The sequence below is a fragment of the Talpa occidentalis genome, unplaced genomic scaffold (assembly GCF_014898055.3).
Source record: "Talpa occidentalis isolate TD23 unplaced genomic scaffold, MPIMG_talOcc4v2.1 talOcc4.13, whole genome shotgun sequence".
NCBI lineage: Eukaryota > Metazoa > Chordata > Mammalia > Eulipotyphla > Talpidae > Talpa > Talpa occidentalis.
In genome coordinates, this window is record NW_023601322.1 from 21,082,533 (window position 1) to 21,099,554 (window position 17,022).

Genomic DNA, 17,022 nt, shown 5'->3' on the forward strand with positions numbered 1-17,022 from the left:
CAGCAGTGCATTGCAGTCAGTCTGCCTGTTCTGTTCCCCACTCTGTCTCTGGTGAATCCTCTCACCCCTCCGCACCTCTGGCCTGTACCCTAGTTCTTATATACGTTAAAAAAAAAAAAGTGCTGGCAGGTTCAAGGGACGGATAAATTGGAAACACAGGGAGGAGTTGCTCTGGGGAGCAGAATTTCTTCTGGAGGTACTTTGGGTTTTTCCCTTCAAGGCCTTCAGCTGGGTGAGACCCACCCACATAATGCAAAATCTATTGATAAGTGTCAATCACATTTAAAATATAACTGGCAAAAACAGGATATATCCTTGCCAAGTTGACCATCACAGACCATGGGCGTGAGGGGACGGAAGGGGGAGAGAGAAACATTTGAAAGTAAGTTGCAGGCATCCTGACATTTCTCATGGTTCACCTAAAAACCACAATACCACTGTACCTCAAAAGTTAACATTGGGCCTCCCTGGTGGCGCAGCGGTTGAGTGCTGGGTCGCGAAGCTGCCCGCAGCCTCTGCAGCGCCAGTTTGATCCCCAGCTGCTCCCCGGCCACCGGAGGAGGGTCCCACAAGGCGCGCAGACCTCTCCTGCCGCCCGCAGTGTACTCCCCTCAGCAGTGTACTTCGGTCCTTCTGCCTGCTCTGCTCCCTGCTCTGACTCGTGAATTCTCTCACCCTCCTGCATTTCTGACTGTACCCAGTGCTTGTATAAATAAATAATAAATCTTTTAAAAAAAAAAGTTAACATTGATTCAGTAATTACATTAATTACATTAAAATTTTTTTACCTCCCCGAGTTGTTTTTTTAAAACTATATGACTATCTTGTTACCTAGACTTTCACTGAATATTTTTAGGATCTAGTTATCTTGACTGAAATAGGTTGAGAGTTGTAATATGGTGATTTGTAATTCCTTTTTTATATTTAGCTGGCATTCTATTGAAGTTTCTCCTCATCAGTATTGACAAAGGATACTTTTTTTTTAATTTCTTGTAGTTGACTATGTTAGATTCTTCCAAGCAGAGAATGAAGGTCAGATCACAGATAAGATAGCATGCACAAAGGAATAAGAGTAGGAAAGTGATATATTTGGGGAGTAATGTTTCTAGCATACGGTATATATATACACACACACACATTAGGGCTTTGTTTTGGAGGGTTTATAACACTAAAGCTCTTGTATTCCTTCATGCAGTATTGAAGATAAATAGCTATGTAGGACATGGACATCATCATTACTACTAAGGAAAATATAAAACTAATTCATCCATAGCTTGGTGCTGGAAAATCAAAGTCAATCCAAATTTTCTGGTTAAAAAGAAAACGGAAAGGGACACGGTATATCTGAGGGATTCACATCTGTGAACACTAACCATTTGTATGGAATAATTGTGTAATTCCAGGCTCAAGAAATAACATATCAAATCATTCCAAATAGTATTCTGCTACTTTCAGTTACTAGGGGAAACCTGTATTCATAGCTCCAACTTAGTGGGTGTTGAGTATGTTCCACTTACTTGATGCCAAGATTCTGTAAACTGTTTTGGATTCTATGTGAAAGGTTTGTTTAGTCAATTGTGTACTCAATCACCTAATTACAGCAGTATGGACTCATGGTTATTCTATACTTTTGGGTTACAGTTTGATATATTTTGTACAAATTCCAGCTTTGACCATCAGGACCTCTCAGGTGGCTCCCATGTCCCTTCAAAACTGGTCTGTGTGTGATTTTTGGCACTACCAAATGCTCTAGGCCTACCTGTTACAATTCCTGCTTAGCCCTAGAAATAGTCCTGTGGCAACTTTGTTTTCAATATGCTGTCTGCTTTTTTCCCCTTGAGTTTTGTAAGTTTATACACACATGTATTTGTGTGTGTATCCATCTCTATATGTACATATATAAATCCTTTGCAGGACAAATGTATCATAAATTTCTCCTATGGCTTCTGTTTCACTTTCAGAAGGTGACTTAAAAATTTTCTGTACCTACCCTGTAGGTATAGTCCTCATAGTTTTCCCACCAACGCAGCACCTGTGCGCCATCACCACAGTCCCTTGTGCTCTTCCCTCCCGCTTTTGACCCCACTCCTACTCCTCCCTTCCCTTGCTGTTTGCTTCAACTCTGGTCAAGTAGTAAATTCTGTCTTATTCCTGACCTTTTTTTTTCAGTCTTTATTTATTCCACCTATAAGTGAAACCACCTGATATTTTTCTTTTTCCTTTTGACTTATTTCACTGAGCATAATCCCTTCCAGCGCCATCCATGTTGCTACAAATGGCATGAATTTATCTTTTTTGATTAGAATAGTATTCCATTGTGTATACCACATCTTCAGAAGGTGACTTTTAAAAAAAATATATTTATGCATACAAGAACTGGGGTGTAGACTAGAGGTACAGGGGGTGAGGTGAGTGGATTCACCAGAGACAGTGGGAAGCAGAACAGGTGGATCTACTGAAATAGATTGCTGAGGGGAGCAGCAGGTGAGATAGGAGAGTTTTGCTGTGCCACGTGGGATAGCTCCCTGGCCTGGGATAGGTGCCCCTCTTGCTGAAGTGGCTGGCGCTATCTTGATAGCACTGAGACTTTAGCCCCTGCGCCACCAGGAAGGACCCAGAAGGTGACATTTGATGGGGGGAAAAAAAAGTGGGCTGTGTCCTATGATGTAGATAGCAGTTTTCCCATCTCAAAACTAGTTTGACCTGGAATGGATTCTTAAGAAAAGTCCAATCTTGATGGTATTTACCCTAGCTCTAACTATTGCTAGCCCTTAGGCATTTCAGCTTCCTCCTGGGTGTTTGTCCCTTGTATTCTATTCCTGTCCTGTCCTGTCTTGACCCTTTGTTCCATTCCTCAACTTAATTAGCTTTTAACCTTAGTGACAAAATGGAGTCCCTCTTTCTTTGACATTCACTTGGCAGGCCTAATAACACAGATTACTCTTGCCCTCTGGTGCTTTTATAGCATGGCTTTTACTTGACCATGTCCTGGTCCTTGCACCCCATCTGGCTTTAGTTACTTGGCTAGTACCATTACTAGGTTTCCCTCTGCTTACTTGGAAAGGTGATGATCAAACTATGGGAACTGACATAAAAATTTGCTATTGCTTTTGATGATGAAAGTGATTTTAGGGCCTCCCTGGTGGCACAAGGGGTTAAGCACAGCACTGTGAAGCTGTCCGCAGCCTCTGCAGCACAAGTTTAATTCCTGGCCGGCCAGGGAGCTACCCACATGGCGCGGCAGACCTGTCTCGGCCTCTGCTCCCCTGAGCTGTAGTTCAGCCAGTCTGCCTGTTCTGTTCCCCAGTCTGTCTCTGGTGAAGCCTCTTATCCCTCTGCTCCTCTGGCCTGTATCCCAGTTCTTGTATGCATAAATATTTTTTTAAAAAGTGAGTTTATTGAATTCCCTGGCTGGCCCCAAAATTGTCTAGTACCAGAGAGTACATGAGCAAATACCATCCTTATCTTGAGGTGCTTTGTAGTTTTATTGGGGGTGGGGAGACTTCCAAGAGGAACAAAAATTAGAGAAGAAGAACATAAGGAAATAAGTAACCTATTATTAAGGGCTAGTTTGTGTGATAAAAGATGACAAGTTCTAGAAATTGAAGAAGTGAAAAGACACTGAGGGCTGGAGCAGGTGGGGAAGTTGTGATAAGGTGGAACTTGAGCAGGAGCTTGCAAAACTTGCACAAAGATGGGGTGGCAGGATAGAAAGACCTGCCTAGTCTGGAGGTAGGAAGCTGAGAAAATAGATGGGAAAGGTTTGGGCCAGACTAGACTCAGAGAGGTCGTAAGAGTCATTTAGAGAACTTTGAGAGTTAATTCTGATGGCCAGTGGGGAAACTTGGTGCCTTTCTGAAGAGATGAGAGAATTGAAGAAATGGTGCCTTAAGGTTAAAAATTGAAGAAGAGTAACCTGATAATCAGTATGAAGTTGGATTGGCAAAGGCGAGGAAGAAGAGGAAAAGTAGATAATCACTTTTTTTTTTAAGCATGAAAAGAAATTTGGGGGTTTTAGTGGGCATTTGTTATTTTTGCCATCCACCGTTCCTTTTCCCCATTTCAGTGAAAACATCCCTTATTCCCTCTGGGCAAGCTGTCTCCTTCCTCTAGTCCTGAGACTATAGGATACTGTCCTAGAAAACAGTCAGCACTATGTTTCAAATACCCTAAATATGTTTGTTCTTTACTCATAATTCTATTATGAGGAATTTTAACAGAGATTTATATAGGGATATCATATTAATATTTCTAAAAGTTTAGGGAAATGCCGTGAACGTATTGGGAAATAATTGGGGGAATGTTAATGGGAAATTATGGGAAAATTTAAAATGATATTGAAGAGTTTTTTAATTTTGGGGGGGGTTTGTAATAAACTCACATGGTGTAAACTCAGGGGTCAAAAGATAAGAAATGAAAAGTAGGTCTCCTTCCCTCCTCTGTTCCATAGCCTCTCTCCCCTCTTCAGAAGGAGCCATTAAAAACATGTTTTCGGGTCTCCCTGGTAGCGCAGCGGTTGAGTGCTGGGTTTCGAAGCTGCCCGCGGCCTCTGCAGCGCCGGTTCAATCCCCGGCTGCTCCCCGGCCACCAGAGGAGGGTCCTACATGGTGCGCAGACCTCTCCTGCTGCCCGCTGCTCCCCTCAGCAGTGTACCTCGGTCCTTCTGCCTGCTCTGCTCCCCGCTCTGGCTCTGGTGAATTCTCTCACCCTCCCGTGCTTCTGACTGTACCCAGTGCTTGTGTAAAATAAATAAATAAATAAATCTTTAAAAAAAAAAGATAAAAACATGTTGATCATTTCATTATTTATAATTGCTATAGTAGTATAATTTCACTTTGTTAGTAGAATCTCCCAAATTGGTTATTGACACTTAGATAGTACATATTTTATTTATCTTTTTACTCACAGCATCTGTCCAGGATATGGGGCTAATGAATGTTTGAGGAATGAATATTTTCCTGCAACGTGCCTGCAACCACTTGCTATGTGTAATTTTGCCACTAGGTGGTGGAAGAAAGTTAAAATTTGGGGTCTGAACCCCACAAATAAAGCACACTGTACTCTGAGAACTTGTAAGACTCAAAAAATAGATAAGAATACATTACATTTAAACTCAGGCAATTAGAAATGCATCTAAAATATTTCTTCCTAAATATTAAAAACATTCAGGAAAAATGTTGGTGTTCTCTCGTCTTTCAATTTGTTTCATCACCCTAGTTCTTTCCTTTTTTTGATGTATATATATATATTTTTTCTTATCCCTCCTGCAATTTGCCTGTCCAGGTGCCCACCATGGCCTGTGCTGCCCCCGATGGTGCTGCCATGCTTTCCTTCATTCTAACCTCAATCTTTCCAAAGAGATGAACAACTCCAGAAATAGATGGGTGTACTTGGAGTGACCCCGGGCTGGAGGCCAACCCTCCATCTTCCTAATTAGGTGTGACTCCATTAGAGGGATTTTTATCACAATGGGACTGGGGGTTGCACTACCTTTTAACTGTCGGTTGATTGTGTCTGGACCAACTAAAACCTGCTCAGGCAAATACTTGCCCTTTCAGGCCTGGGTTGTGGGCTGGGCATCAGCCCTGGGTATCAACCTTGACCTTCATTCTCCCCTTCTGAGCACTCTCTGGCCAGGGTAGGTCTGTCCTGAGATTCTTTGACCCGGGGCCTGTTTAGAAGAGCAGAGCTCTAACAGATTTCTTCATCTCTTGACGAGGCTGAGCTCTTGGAGAAGTCAGTCAGCCTCTCTGGCCCTCAGTTTTGGCTCGGGGCTTTGCCAGAGTCCTACACTGCTCCAGACTCCCTAGGGTGTTGTCTGACTCCCTAGGGTGTTGTCTACGGGAGTGAAAGAGTGGAGGGAGAGGAAGGCCCCTGGAGTGGAATTGGAAAAGGGTCTTGAGAAAGGGGAGAACCGAACTCAACAATTACCAGTGACCTTTCAGTGACTTTGAGACTAAATCCTGCCCGGGGGCTGATCGGCAGCGCCTCACCTGGGCTCACACTACTCGCTGAAACCTGCCTAACTTCTACACCTCCCAAGATCGCCGACTTTGTCCATCCCCAGGCGTTAAGGAGCTGACACTTGGTCCTGGCGACCACCCGCTGAGCAGGTGGGGACCCTTCCCCCCGCCCCCCCAGAGACTAGAGCTCTCCGCGCCGTGGCTCGGTGGCGGTGGGGGAGGGTGTCTTGTGGGCGGGAACAGAACCCAATTTGGGAAGCTCCTTCCTATCCTCAAAGGCTTCCTGAAGGAGGGGGGAATTTAGGGCTCACGATCTGGTGGGTGCCTGACGTCGGGGGGCTTAACTCGGCCGGGGTGCGGGCTCCGGACGCGGGAGCGGGGGGTGGCTGGGGCCGCGGCCGCGGCTCCGACTCGGAAGGCGTGGTCTAGCGCGGGGCGGGCCCGCTGCCCGCTGCGAGCTCCGGAGTTGGGCTTCGCCAGGCGCGCCGTGACCGCCCAGCCGGCTCCCCGAGCGCGCGCCCCGCTGCCCCGCTGCCCGGCTGCCCGGCTGCCCCGCTGCCCGCCGCAACCCCCGCGCGCGCAGCCATGACTCGCTCACTCTTCAGAGGAAACTTTTGGGTAAGTCGGCTGGGCGGGCGGCCGATCGCGGGGCTCGGACTCTCCGGGTGCCAGGCCAGCGCGGAGCCCGGCGGCGGGCGCCCCAGTTCGGCGCCTCTCGGGACAGCGCGGCGCTGCGCACCCGGCGCCCAAGGGTCTGGGGGTGGGGAGGGCCCTGAGCCGAGGCGGTCGCTGATCCCTCTCTACCCCGCTGCGTCCCCGCCTGCGTGTCCGCCGTACCCCAAGTCTCCGGTGCTCCTGGCAGCGCAGACTCAGACCGAATGGTGTAACCAGAGCTTCTTGGCGTCGGGGCATCCACCCCTCATCTTGGAGATGAGGAAACCCAGACCCAAAGGGAGGGAGACCCGTGCAGCTTGAGTCGCGGGTCTTCCTGGAGGCAGCGCCAGGAAGGATTTGGGGAACCCTAGTAGGGGCCTGGGGTGAGATGTCACGGGCTGACAGCTGTAGTCACTGGCGGAGTCAGGGGGTGTCTTTCCCAGTGGACAGGCTGTCTGGGCTCTGGTCCTGCCCGACTGTCCCCTGCAGTCCCTGAAGGGATTCGCTGGCAGAGGCTGAATGCCCTGGACCACAGCCCTGTTTCCTGAGCCCCTTCCCTAGGCCTTTGCCCCAGTCTGCAGAGAGACCCACTCAGGGTCGAGATACTTTTAGCTGGTGGGGGCTTCAACACCCAATCTGGAAGCAGGGCATCTTGCCTCCCCACTCCCTCCACCTCATTCTCCAGGTGCCCTGCAAGAGGCTGTGGCCCCTCTTTTGGAGAAGCCACCCTGATCCCTTTATCCAGGAGTAGGACATCAACACCCTTCAGATTAAGCCAGGCTGCCCTGCTTTTTACTTTGGATCCTACTTGGCCCCCCTTTGTCGTCACAGATACCTGGCAGGTCTGTACCCCTATGGTGGGCTGCGGGGAGAAAACTGGCTTTGTGGCCTCAGGAACGCAGGTTAGAGTTTTTGAGGTCCTCCAGGGATACTACCCACTTGTAGGGTGCAGGGCAGTGGCAGCTTCACAGAGAGGGTGACACTCACAGCTGGCCCTGTGAGGAGGCCTGGGATTTTCCAGGGTAGACTGTAGAACTTTTGGGTCGCATGACAGGCATCGTGGACAAAAACAGGACAGAGAGAGCTGCCTTCCCTCCCTCCTTATATCCACAGTGTGACACCCAGTTTTCAGATCTTGAACTAAGCGCTACCTCTTCAGGGAAACCTTCCTGATTTCACACAAAATACATCCTTCACCTGCTTACATGGAGCACGTTCTGACTCTTTAGAGCATTTGTCAGTTCCTGGTTTTGCATTTGGGGGCCTACAAGCATGTGAGCACCTTGTGGGCAGGTACCAAACTGGCTTTCATGCCACAGGTATGTATGCAGAGTGAGTGCTCAGCAAATCCTTGCTGAATGACTGGAGTGGAAAAGACCCACAGGGCATGTCACAGGGTGGAAGCAGTTTCTATTTTCAGAGGACCCCCAGGCCACACATTAAGGCAGTCCACGTAGTGGCCCCATGCAAGCTTGCAGGGATAATTAGGGGAGGGGGCTGAGGGAAATCTGGGTTGGAAGTTAGAGATTGTGTGAAAGTCAGGGGAGAGAACTTTCTGGGATTATATTTCAGAAGTTATCTGATATCCTAAAATACCTTGCATAAGTATCTTTCATCTCCGCTTTCCTGTGACACTTCATATCATGTAACAAAAACAATAATAGATGACATTACTGTGTGTAGAGTCTGTGGGAAGTGCTGTTCTAAGCGCTTCACACACACTAGTCATTTAAGCCTCACAACCACCCTATGGGGTAGTCACTTACTATCTCATTTTACAAATGAGGAACTTGAGTGGCAGAGAGGCTGAAAAACATTTCCCTGGTCCTAGGACTCTTAGGGCCTTAGCAGTAAAGTAGGATTCTGCGTGGACTAAATGCTTCATGAGTGCCTTCAGTGAGGCTGGGGCTCAGAGAGAACGTTCCAGCATCCCTGGCTGCATGGCCCTTTGACACTGCTAGAGGTATCCAGTGGATCACTTTTGGCTCCTGAGGGGTAGACTCTAAATGTCACCATCATCTGAACCCCCAGCACCTGCCATAGTGCCTGGCAGATGGATGCATAGGATTCAGACAGATAGGGCATTCAGCCAGGATTTAGGAGAAAAGGGGGCATCAGGGAAGCTATTGGAGACCTCAGGGACTGCTGGCAAGGCTTTCACATCTCACGGTTTAGGGGAAGCAAGGCTGTTGCTGGAACTGAGGGTATGGCAAGAACTTTAATGTTTCCAGAATGAGAAGGTTGTGATTGGATAAGGTAGGAAAACTTTGGAAACAGAAGGGGATCAGTTGACTGAATTTTTAAAATTAATTTTTATCATTTATGCATAAAAGAACTGGGGTGTAGTCCAGAGGTACGGAGGGGGAGAGGATTCACCAGAGACCAAGTGGGGAGCATAACAGGTGGATCTACTGAAATACACTGCTGAAGGGTTCGGGGATGAGACAGGAGAGGTCTGCTGTGCCACGTGTGTTAGCTCCCTGGCCAGGGATTGAACTCATGCCTCAGTGGCTTGCAATAGCTTGATAATGCTGAGACTTAACCCCTTGTGCCACCAGGGAGGCCCAGTGGACTGAATTTAATAAATATTTATGAAGTGCTTGCCCTGTGTAAGGAGCTTTAATGGGGGTGGCATTAGCAGCAGCAAGATTGCCACACTGGTTAGAAGATAGATTCTACATGAGGAAGCGAGGTTGGGCCAGCTTTTTTTGGCCTTGAATGCCTGGCCTCAAGGATGTGGAAGAGCTAGTGGCAGGGGGTAGGGAGAATCTGGCAAGCGTCAGGGGAAGAAGAGGCTGCAGGGTGGAGAACACAGAGAAGGGGAAAAGATGAGGCAGATAGGGCCTCTATGGTGGCGCAGGCGGTTGAGCGACGCACTGTGAAGCTGTACGCAGCCTCTGCAGCGTGGGTTCGATCCCGGCTGTGTGAGAATCCCACATGGCGGGCAGACCTCTCCTGTCTCACCTGCTGCTCCCCTAAGCAATGTATTTCATCAGTCTGTTTGTTCTGTTCCCCACTCTGTCTATGGTGAATCCTCTCACCCTCCTGCGTATCTGGCCTATACCCCGCTTCTTGTATAAATAAATAAATCTTTAAAAAAAAAGACAAAAAAAAGATGAGGCAGATGGAAGACTCGAGTATAGGTAGAGGGTAGAGGAGGTGAAAACCATAGGACAAAACAAGTAATTGAAGGTGAGCTACATTTGACTCATGAGTCAATGGAAATGAAATACGGGCCCAGAAATAAGGAAGTCAGGAGGAGGAACTGGTTTGTGGAGAGAGGAGGTGGCAGAGGAGGGAGAAACAATATTAACCATACTGAACCATAGGGGTAGCACCGGCAAGGCCAAAGCCAACAACATCCTGAAGTTCCCACCCCAGTCCAGCCCTTGACCCCTGGACCATGCTGAGGTGGCTGGATCTGGGGAAGTCTTGGGGGAGAGGGAGGGTCCTGTGGTGGAGACAAGGGACCTGGCAGCAGGGTTTGGAATTATTTTCATGTTTTACTGGTGCAGACATGTTCAGTGAGTACTCTCTGATGTCAGCGTTCCGGATGTTAGGAGGTGGTGGAGATGGCCCCGAGCCCTTGGGAAGGGTGTCCAGGTGTGAGAGCTCACAGAACAGCATGAGGAAGGGTCATCAGTTATCAGCAGAGGCTCTGGCTAGACTGGCCTGATTCGAATCCTGGATCTGTCCCTTACTTGCTGGGTGACCTTAGGCAGTTACTTCAACCCCCAAGCCCTCGTTTTTTTTCTATATATAAAAATGGAGATAATAGCCGTGTCTACTCCATGGGACTATTATGTGAGCTAAATCAGAGTTCAGTACAGTACCTGGAACATAATGAGCACTTGTGATCGTCAGTTATTATTATCATCAGCACAGAGGTGCTAATTAAAGGAAGTGGGTGATAGTCATTCACTGAGTGAAGGAAGACATAAAAAAAACCCCTCTTGGCAAATGCCTGTGTCATGCAGGAGGAGAAAGGGCAGAGAATGAGAGGCAGAAATCCAGAGACAACCGAGAAAGGACCATCATAGGCCCAAGAGCGGAATGTTCCATGGCCAAGTAGAGGTCTATTTAGGTACATGTTCCTGAAAAGGTGTGAGTCAGGACATACTTTACACATTATCTTATTCAAATGCCCTATGGAAATACTTATCTAAAGGAAACTTTTGATGGGTCTGTTTGAGAAGGGAAGACTCAGCTCTATTTAAAACAGGATTGGAAAAATAAATAAATAAAATAAAGTAAAATGGAGATTGACCCCAGCTGAGTTTGCCTGACCAGAAGCATGCTTTTGTGTTGTTTCTCTCCTGCCTTTCTCCCACATGAACCTTCTTTGTGGCCCATAAGACAATCCATGGTACTGTGAAGACCTCTTTACTGTTTGCTGTTAGATGATCAGCTCCATGAAGTATGTCCAGTAGTGTAGTTCCACATCCGTATAGCTTCCAGCAGGTATCAGACCCTCAATGTGGGAGTGAATGAAGGAACAATGAAGAGTGAGCAGCGTATGTGGCTGTGGATAGAGGTTGCTCAGCTAAGGAGACACTCTCTCCTCACACTTCCCTTTTGAGGGAAGGGTCTCTCCACAGGCCTGGCCAGTGGTCCTGTACTTTGGAGATTGGGATGAGCTCTGGCTCCACTAGAAGCCCCAGACCCTAAACAGGGCCAGTACTCAGATGAAAAGCAGAGCCCATGAACATCTTACTAACCACCTGTGAGACACCCTATGACCAACAGCCAAAACACATGAATGGCTGAAGGGAGGAAATTTCTTCAGACATTAGCAAATCTCAGGCCGTTAACTCAACGGTTCTCTATGAGGCACTGAGTGGTGGCTGCTGTAGTCACAGAGGGGCACATAGGACATGTCGCCTTTAAGTGATTATAATCCACTCAAGGAACTGAGGCTCACCTGATATGTTAGAATAACAGTTTTTTTTTTAAGATTTATTTATTTATGCATACAAGAACCGGTGACAGGCCAGATGTGCAGGGGGTGAGAGGATTCACCAAAGACAGAGTGGGGAACAGAACAGGCAGACTGATTGAAATAAACTGCTGAGGGGAACAGCAGACGAGACAGGAGAGGTCTGCTGTGCCATGTGGGTTGCTCTGTGGCAGGCTGGGAATCGAACTGGCACTGCAGAGGTGGACAGCTTCACAGCGCTGCACTCAACCACCTGCGCCACTGGGGAGGCCCTAGAATAACAGTTTTTAATATTAACATTGCAATGTTAAGGCCATTGGAAATATATTATTAGGTGCTTTCCCCAATTTTTCCCCCGTGCATAGTTGTAATCATAGTGTATGTACTATTTATGTTCCTCTGTTTCAATATAATATAACTATAAATATGATCATAAAATATCATGCATATATTTTATGCCTGGCTATCTATTTTTCCTGGTAATCATTTTAAGAAGTGTTATAGTTGGTGTAACTGTTCTCTTGTTGTTTGTCTTTGATGTCATTTCCAAAACTTTCTTTTTTTTTTCTAAATTTTTTTTTTTTTTAAGATTTATTTATTTATTTATACAAGCACTTGGTACAGTCAGAAGCACAGGAGGGTGAGAGGATTCACCAGAGCCAGAGCGGGGAACAGAACAGGCAGACTGACAAAGCACATTGCTGAGGGGAGCAGCGGGTGGCAGGAGAGACCTGCAGCCATGTGGGACCCTCGCTGGCAGCCGGGGATCTAACCGGCGCTGTAGAGGCTGCGGGCAGCTTCATAACCCAGTGCTCAACCGCTGCGCCACCAGGGGAGGCCCATTTCCAAAACTTTCTATGATAAGTAATGCTGTGATGCGCAAGTTCGTTTGTGTACAATATTTAAAATTCTTTAGGGACCTATTTCAGGAAACTCATGAAAGAACTGGTCACTGCCCAGCCATTTTACTGTGTTTCTCAAATAAGCACATCTCTCTGTTTCCACGGTGGTAATGATGAATGTAGTGAAACTGGTATCTGAGTCAAGCTCCACATCCCTCCCATACTCTCCCTCTGTTTTGAGGATTTGCCTCCTATTCTGTTAAGAAACCAGAAACCAGTGAGCTGTTGAAAGCTCACTAATATATAAATAGGATTACGTTTAACTGTGAATTAAAGGAAAATCCAAAACAACAGTGGCCTAGATAAGAACAATGTTTATTTCTCTCTGACACACACATGCAGTCCCCAACAGTTCATTTTAGGGCTGGTTGGCCACCGGGGGTCAGGACTACTGCCCTGTCCGGCTACTCCAGTGGCACCTGGTTCAATGCCTGCCTGTAATAGACTCACAGTAGTAGCTATTGAATGACTGAAAATAGCACTTATTGACAATAGGACATTAAAAACTTCTGATCTATAGGGTCAGAGCAATTTCCTAAAGGGCATACAGTCTCAGCATCCACAATGCTGTGTGAAGAGACCAGTTTCACTACATTTGTCGTGGGCAGAGTGGTCATTTTCCCTGCTAATTTAATAAGCAAAAGTGGGTACTTTAGGGCCTCCCTGGTGGCACAAGGGGTAAAGACACAATCTATGAAGCTAGCTGCAGCCACTGCAGCACGAGTTCGATCCCTGGCCAGGGAGCTATGCACATGGCGCAGCAGACCTCTCATGTCTCGCCCACTGCTCTCCTCAGCAGTGTATTTAAGTCAACCCACCTGTTCTGTTCCCCACTCTGTCTTTGGTGAGTCCTCTCACTCCCTTCACCTCTGGCCTGTACCCCAGTCTTGTATGCATAAATAAATAAATCTTTAAAAAAAAGTGGGCACTTAATTAGATTTTCAATTGTTTTTTTTAATCATAAGGGAGTTTTTCACCCTTATTATTGTATTTCCTCTTTTATAAGTGGTTTTAGTTCCTTCTTCCTGCTTTACTTATGAATGCGCAGTTTTTTTAAGTGATCAAGATATTCTTTGCCATTTAACTACAAATATTTGTTTTATATAGTCTAATATATGCATATATATATATATATATACACACACATATGTATACATAGTTGGGGTAGAGACTCTGGCTCTTTTCACAGTTGAAAATCTGGTCATGGGGGCCTCCCTGGTGGTGCACAGGTTAAAATCTCAGGGCTATCAAGCTATTGCCAGCCACTGCAGCCTGAGTTCTATCCCCGGCCAGGGAGCTCACCCAGATGGCGCAGCAGACCTCTCCTGTCTTGCCTGCTGCTCCCCTCAGCAGTGTATTTCAGTAGATCTGCGTGTTCTACTCCTCACTCTGCCCCTGGTGAATCCCCCGCACCTCTGGCCTGCACCCCAGTTATTGTATGCATAAATAAATAAATAAAAATAAATCTTAAAAAGGAGAAAATCTGGTTATGACTTTGACTCCCCCCAGAACTTAATTTCTGAGAGCCTGCAGTTGACTGGAATTACATAAGCAGTTGATGAACACATATTTTATGTTTTATATATTACACATTGTATTCTTACAACAGAAAGTAAGCTAGAGAAAAGAAAATGGTGTTAAAGAAAATTCTGAGAAAAATGCATGCACAGTACTATATTGTATTTATGGACACTGTTAAGTTTATGTGGTTTGTTAACAAGAATAGCCTCATGTTGACTCTTGTGGTTCAAACCCGTGTTAGGTAAGGTCAACCCTGCTTATAGTTGTGTGTGCAATTCACATGTGCTAGTGTCCAGTAAGAGCCATGTGCAGTGTGGTAGTGAAAGGAAGTCATTAGGCTTTCCTTTGGATGTGCTGGCTTTGAATCTAGCTTCTGCCCTTTTTCAGCTGAGGGATGTGCCCTTGTACAACCTTCCTAATTTCAGTATCCTCATCTGTAAAATGACAGACCTAAATCTCTATATGTATTTTTTTTCTTTTTAACTTAATCTTTTATTAGGGAGGACACTGGTACCCAGAGTTTTCTCACTGCACGGCATGTTGGTTGGTGCTGCTTGCTGTGGCTTCATTACACTAGGGGGGACTGGAGAAAGGGCAAAGTGTGGGGCCTTAAATGAATCCCTTTCCCAGAAGGCCAGCACCACTATGGCTGGGTCATGCAGCTGTGCATTTTCAGGAGGGTATGGCATGGAATGGCACCAGGAGGAATGTTTGGATAGGATGTTTCGGGAAGGGGAACTGAGACCCCATCCCTACCTGCAAGTCACGTTTGAGTGAGAAGAGTTGGTTTGACTGCCCTTGAGGGACAGAGGCCTGGTTAAATTTTGGGGTTAGTTTTGCTAAGTAAGAAATTCAAACCGAAATGCTGAGGAAACACTGACAGGTTTCCCTTCCTTCTGCGCTCTTACGCTGCAGCACTGTATCTCTGCTCCTAACTGAGCATAACTTTGCATAGTTGAGAATGGATGATGCAGTGACAGGTTCATAAGTGGCCACACATGTCAGAAAACACCAGAAATAGGTTTCTAGATCCCTTCATTGCTCCAGGCCTTCACTGCCCCGCCTCTTGGAATCTGCTCAGAGGTAATATATATCCTATGTCATCAAACACAACCTAAGCTCTCTCTAACCTCAGAGAGTCTGGTCCTGTCCTACAGGGCCTGAACTAGGGGACCAAAAAGAGCTCAGCTCTCAGGAATAAAAAGTATTACATTAGCACTTCTGCTGATGGCCAGGTCTGGACAGTTGACCAGTCCTTTGGGCTGCCTGTCCCCTCTGGCCTCTGTACTTACCACTCCTAGTTAGCATCTACCTGTTTCATAAGCATTCCCAACTAACTCCTAGTCGACCTTCATTCTGATCAGTGTGGTCCAGAGCCGCTGCCTTGGTTGGCAGGCCTTCACAGCTGTTCCAGGCTGGCACTACCCTTTTCTGGTTAGCATAGAAGGGGAGTCTGTGTACGCAGGACTGTGACATTCCTCCCAGATGTCCTCAGTGCTGAGAGAGGGAGCATAAGTGCTGCAGAGCCAGGCACCTGCCTGTGACTCACACGCAGAAACTAAACTGAAAGTCCCAGGGCCAAAGGGCTAACCAGTTAAAAGTCCCAGAGCAAAGTCATAAGTCCTGTGGGTGATGTTTCAGGTGGGGAAGCTGGAAGCCTGGAAGGACCTGGGGGTTGCCGAGAGACTTAGTGGGCACAATTGCAGAAATTCAGAAGGAGCTGTGGTTGACTTGGAGAGAACAGGAAGTTGGGGAGGGAGAGCATTTCCATCCCTGGCTCTATAGCACTTGGGGTCTAAGCTCTACTTCACCAGCTAATTACTCTGATTTTCCTATTGTCCAGTCTAATGAGGATAATAATATCTGGCCAGCCCAGACCTAGGACTGTAAATATGTCTCAGATGATAAAATAGATTATAGTTTTGTTAAGGCGGTGGAAATGCCAATAATGCAATAGAATGTCAAGGTTGTAGTGAATTTTAATTTTAATTTTAATTTTCTAAAATTAATTTAGAAAATTGAGATAGTGAATGAAAATGAGTAGAATGATGATCACTTTAAAAAAAATCTAAGGAATTGTTAGAACAAATGAAATAGAGCCCCTAAGTCCTAAAAATTATGTCTTAAAACAAGCACCAGGAAGCATATTTACAATACATTAAGTTTGAAAGTTTACTAATTTGTAAAAATAAGACTTGATTTTTATTTTAAAAATATGAGTCATTGGTAATTGGGAAGCTATCTGGGGTTTGTGGAACATACTGTTAATGATTGTCTTCTTTGGGGTTTACATGATAAGAAAAATTTAATTATTTTCTTTTTGTTCATCTGTACTTTTCAATTTTTCTACAATATAAGTATAACTTTCTAAATAAAGAATTAAAAGGGTCTTTAATTCTCAGTCTGTTCACAGGTACAGACTGACCAGTAAAAACCAATTCAGATGGACATGAACCAGCCTGAAGAGAAGGAGTCTGGCCACCAGACTTGCCAAAGTCAAAGGTTTTCCCTGTAGGGCACCCTCCTGGCTGGGAAGATACAAGTGCAGGGGTGATGCCCCTCCAGTTTCCCCATATATTGGTGGCAGGGCAAAAGCATAAAACATCAAAGTCTCTCCCGTAGCACCTCAAATTTCAACCTCCAGGGGTAAATTATAGTCATTTTCTAGAGGTTTCTCTAGGTGTACCTGACTCTCTACATACATACTTGTATAACTTGTCTAAACAAGCTGTTGAAGTAGTATATTTATGATCATGGCAAGGAATAGCAGGTTATAAAGCCATCCCTCCCTGCAACTCAGTGTTTTTGTATTTGTTAAAAATATATAAATGGAAGTTACATATGGTTTTTGATATTAAGGCTGATTTTTATTTTTTATTTATTTTTTGGTTAATGTGTTCATTGTGGAATAATCAACTGCTCTATAAATCAAAAAATATTTTTTAAGTACCTCCTCAGGAAATGTAATGGTTAAGTCATTTACCCCTTTCTGTGCTGACGGAGGCCTTGGAGGGAGGCATAGCTGGTGAGTGGGGAGAAGGCAGAG

The 17,022-nt window shown here is 45.9% G+C and overlaps 1 protein-coding gene across 2 annotated transcripts in view; it reads left to right on the top strand.

The window, feature by feature from the left end:
- The first annotated feature begins 6,518 nt into the window (after positions 1-6,518).
- Positions 6,519-17,022, top strand: part of PSTPIP2 (proline-serine-threonine phosphatase interacting protein 2) — a 72,332-nt gene continuing 61,828 nt past the window's right edge. For both annotated transcript variants that reach the window (XM_037508585.2, XM_037508584.2), the window contains exon 1: positions 6,519-6,581. In XM_037508585.2, coding sequence (XP_037364482.1) covers positions 6,549-6,581 — 33 coding nt within the window. In that variant the 5' untranslated portion in view covers positions 6,519-6,548. The remainder of the gene's footprint in view (positions 6,582-17,022) is intronic.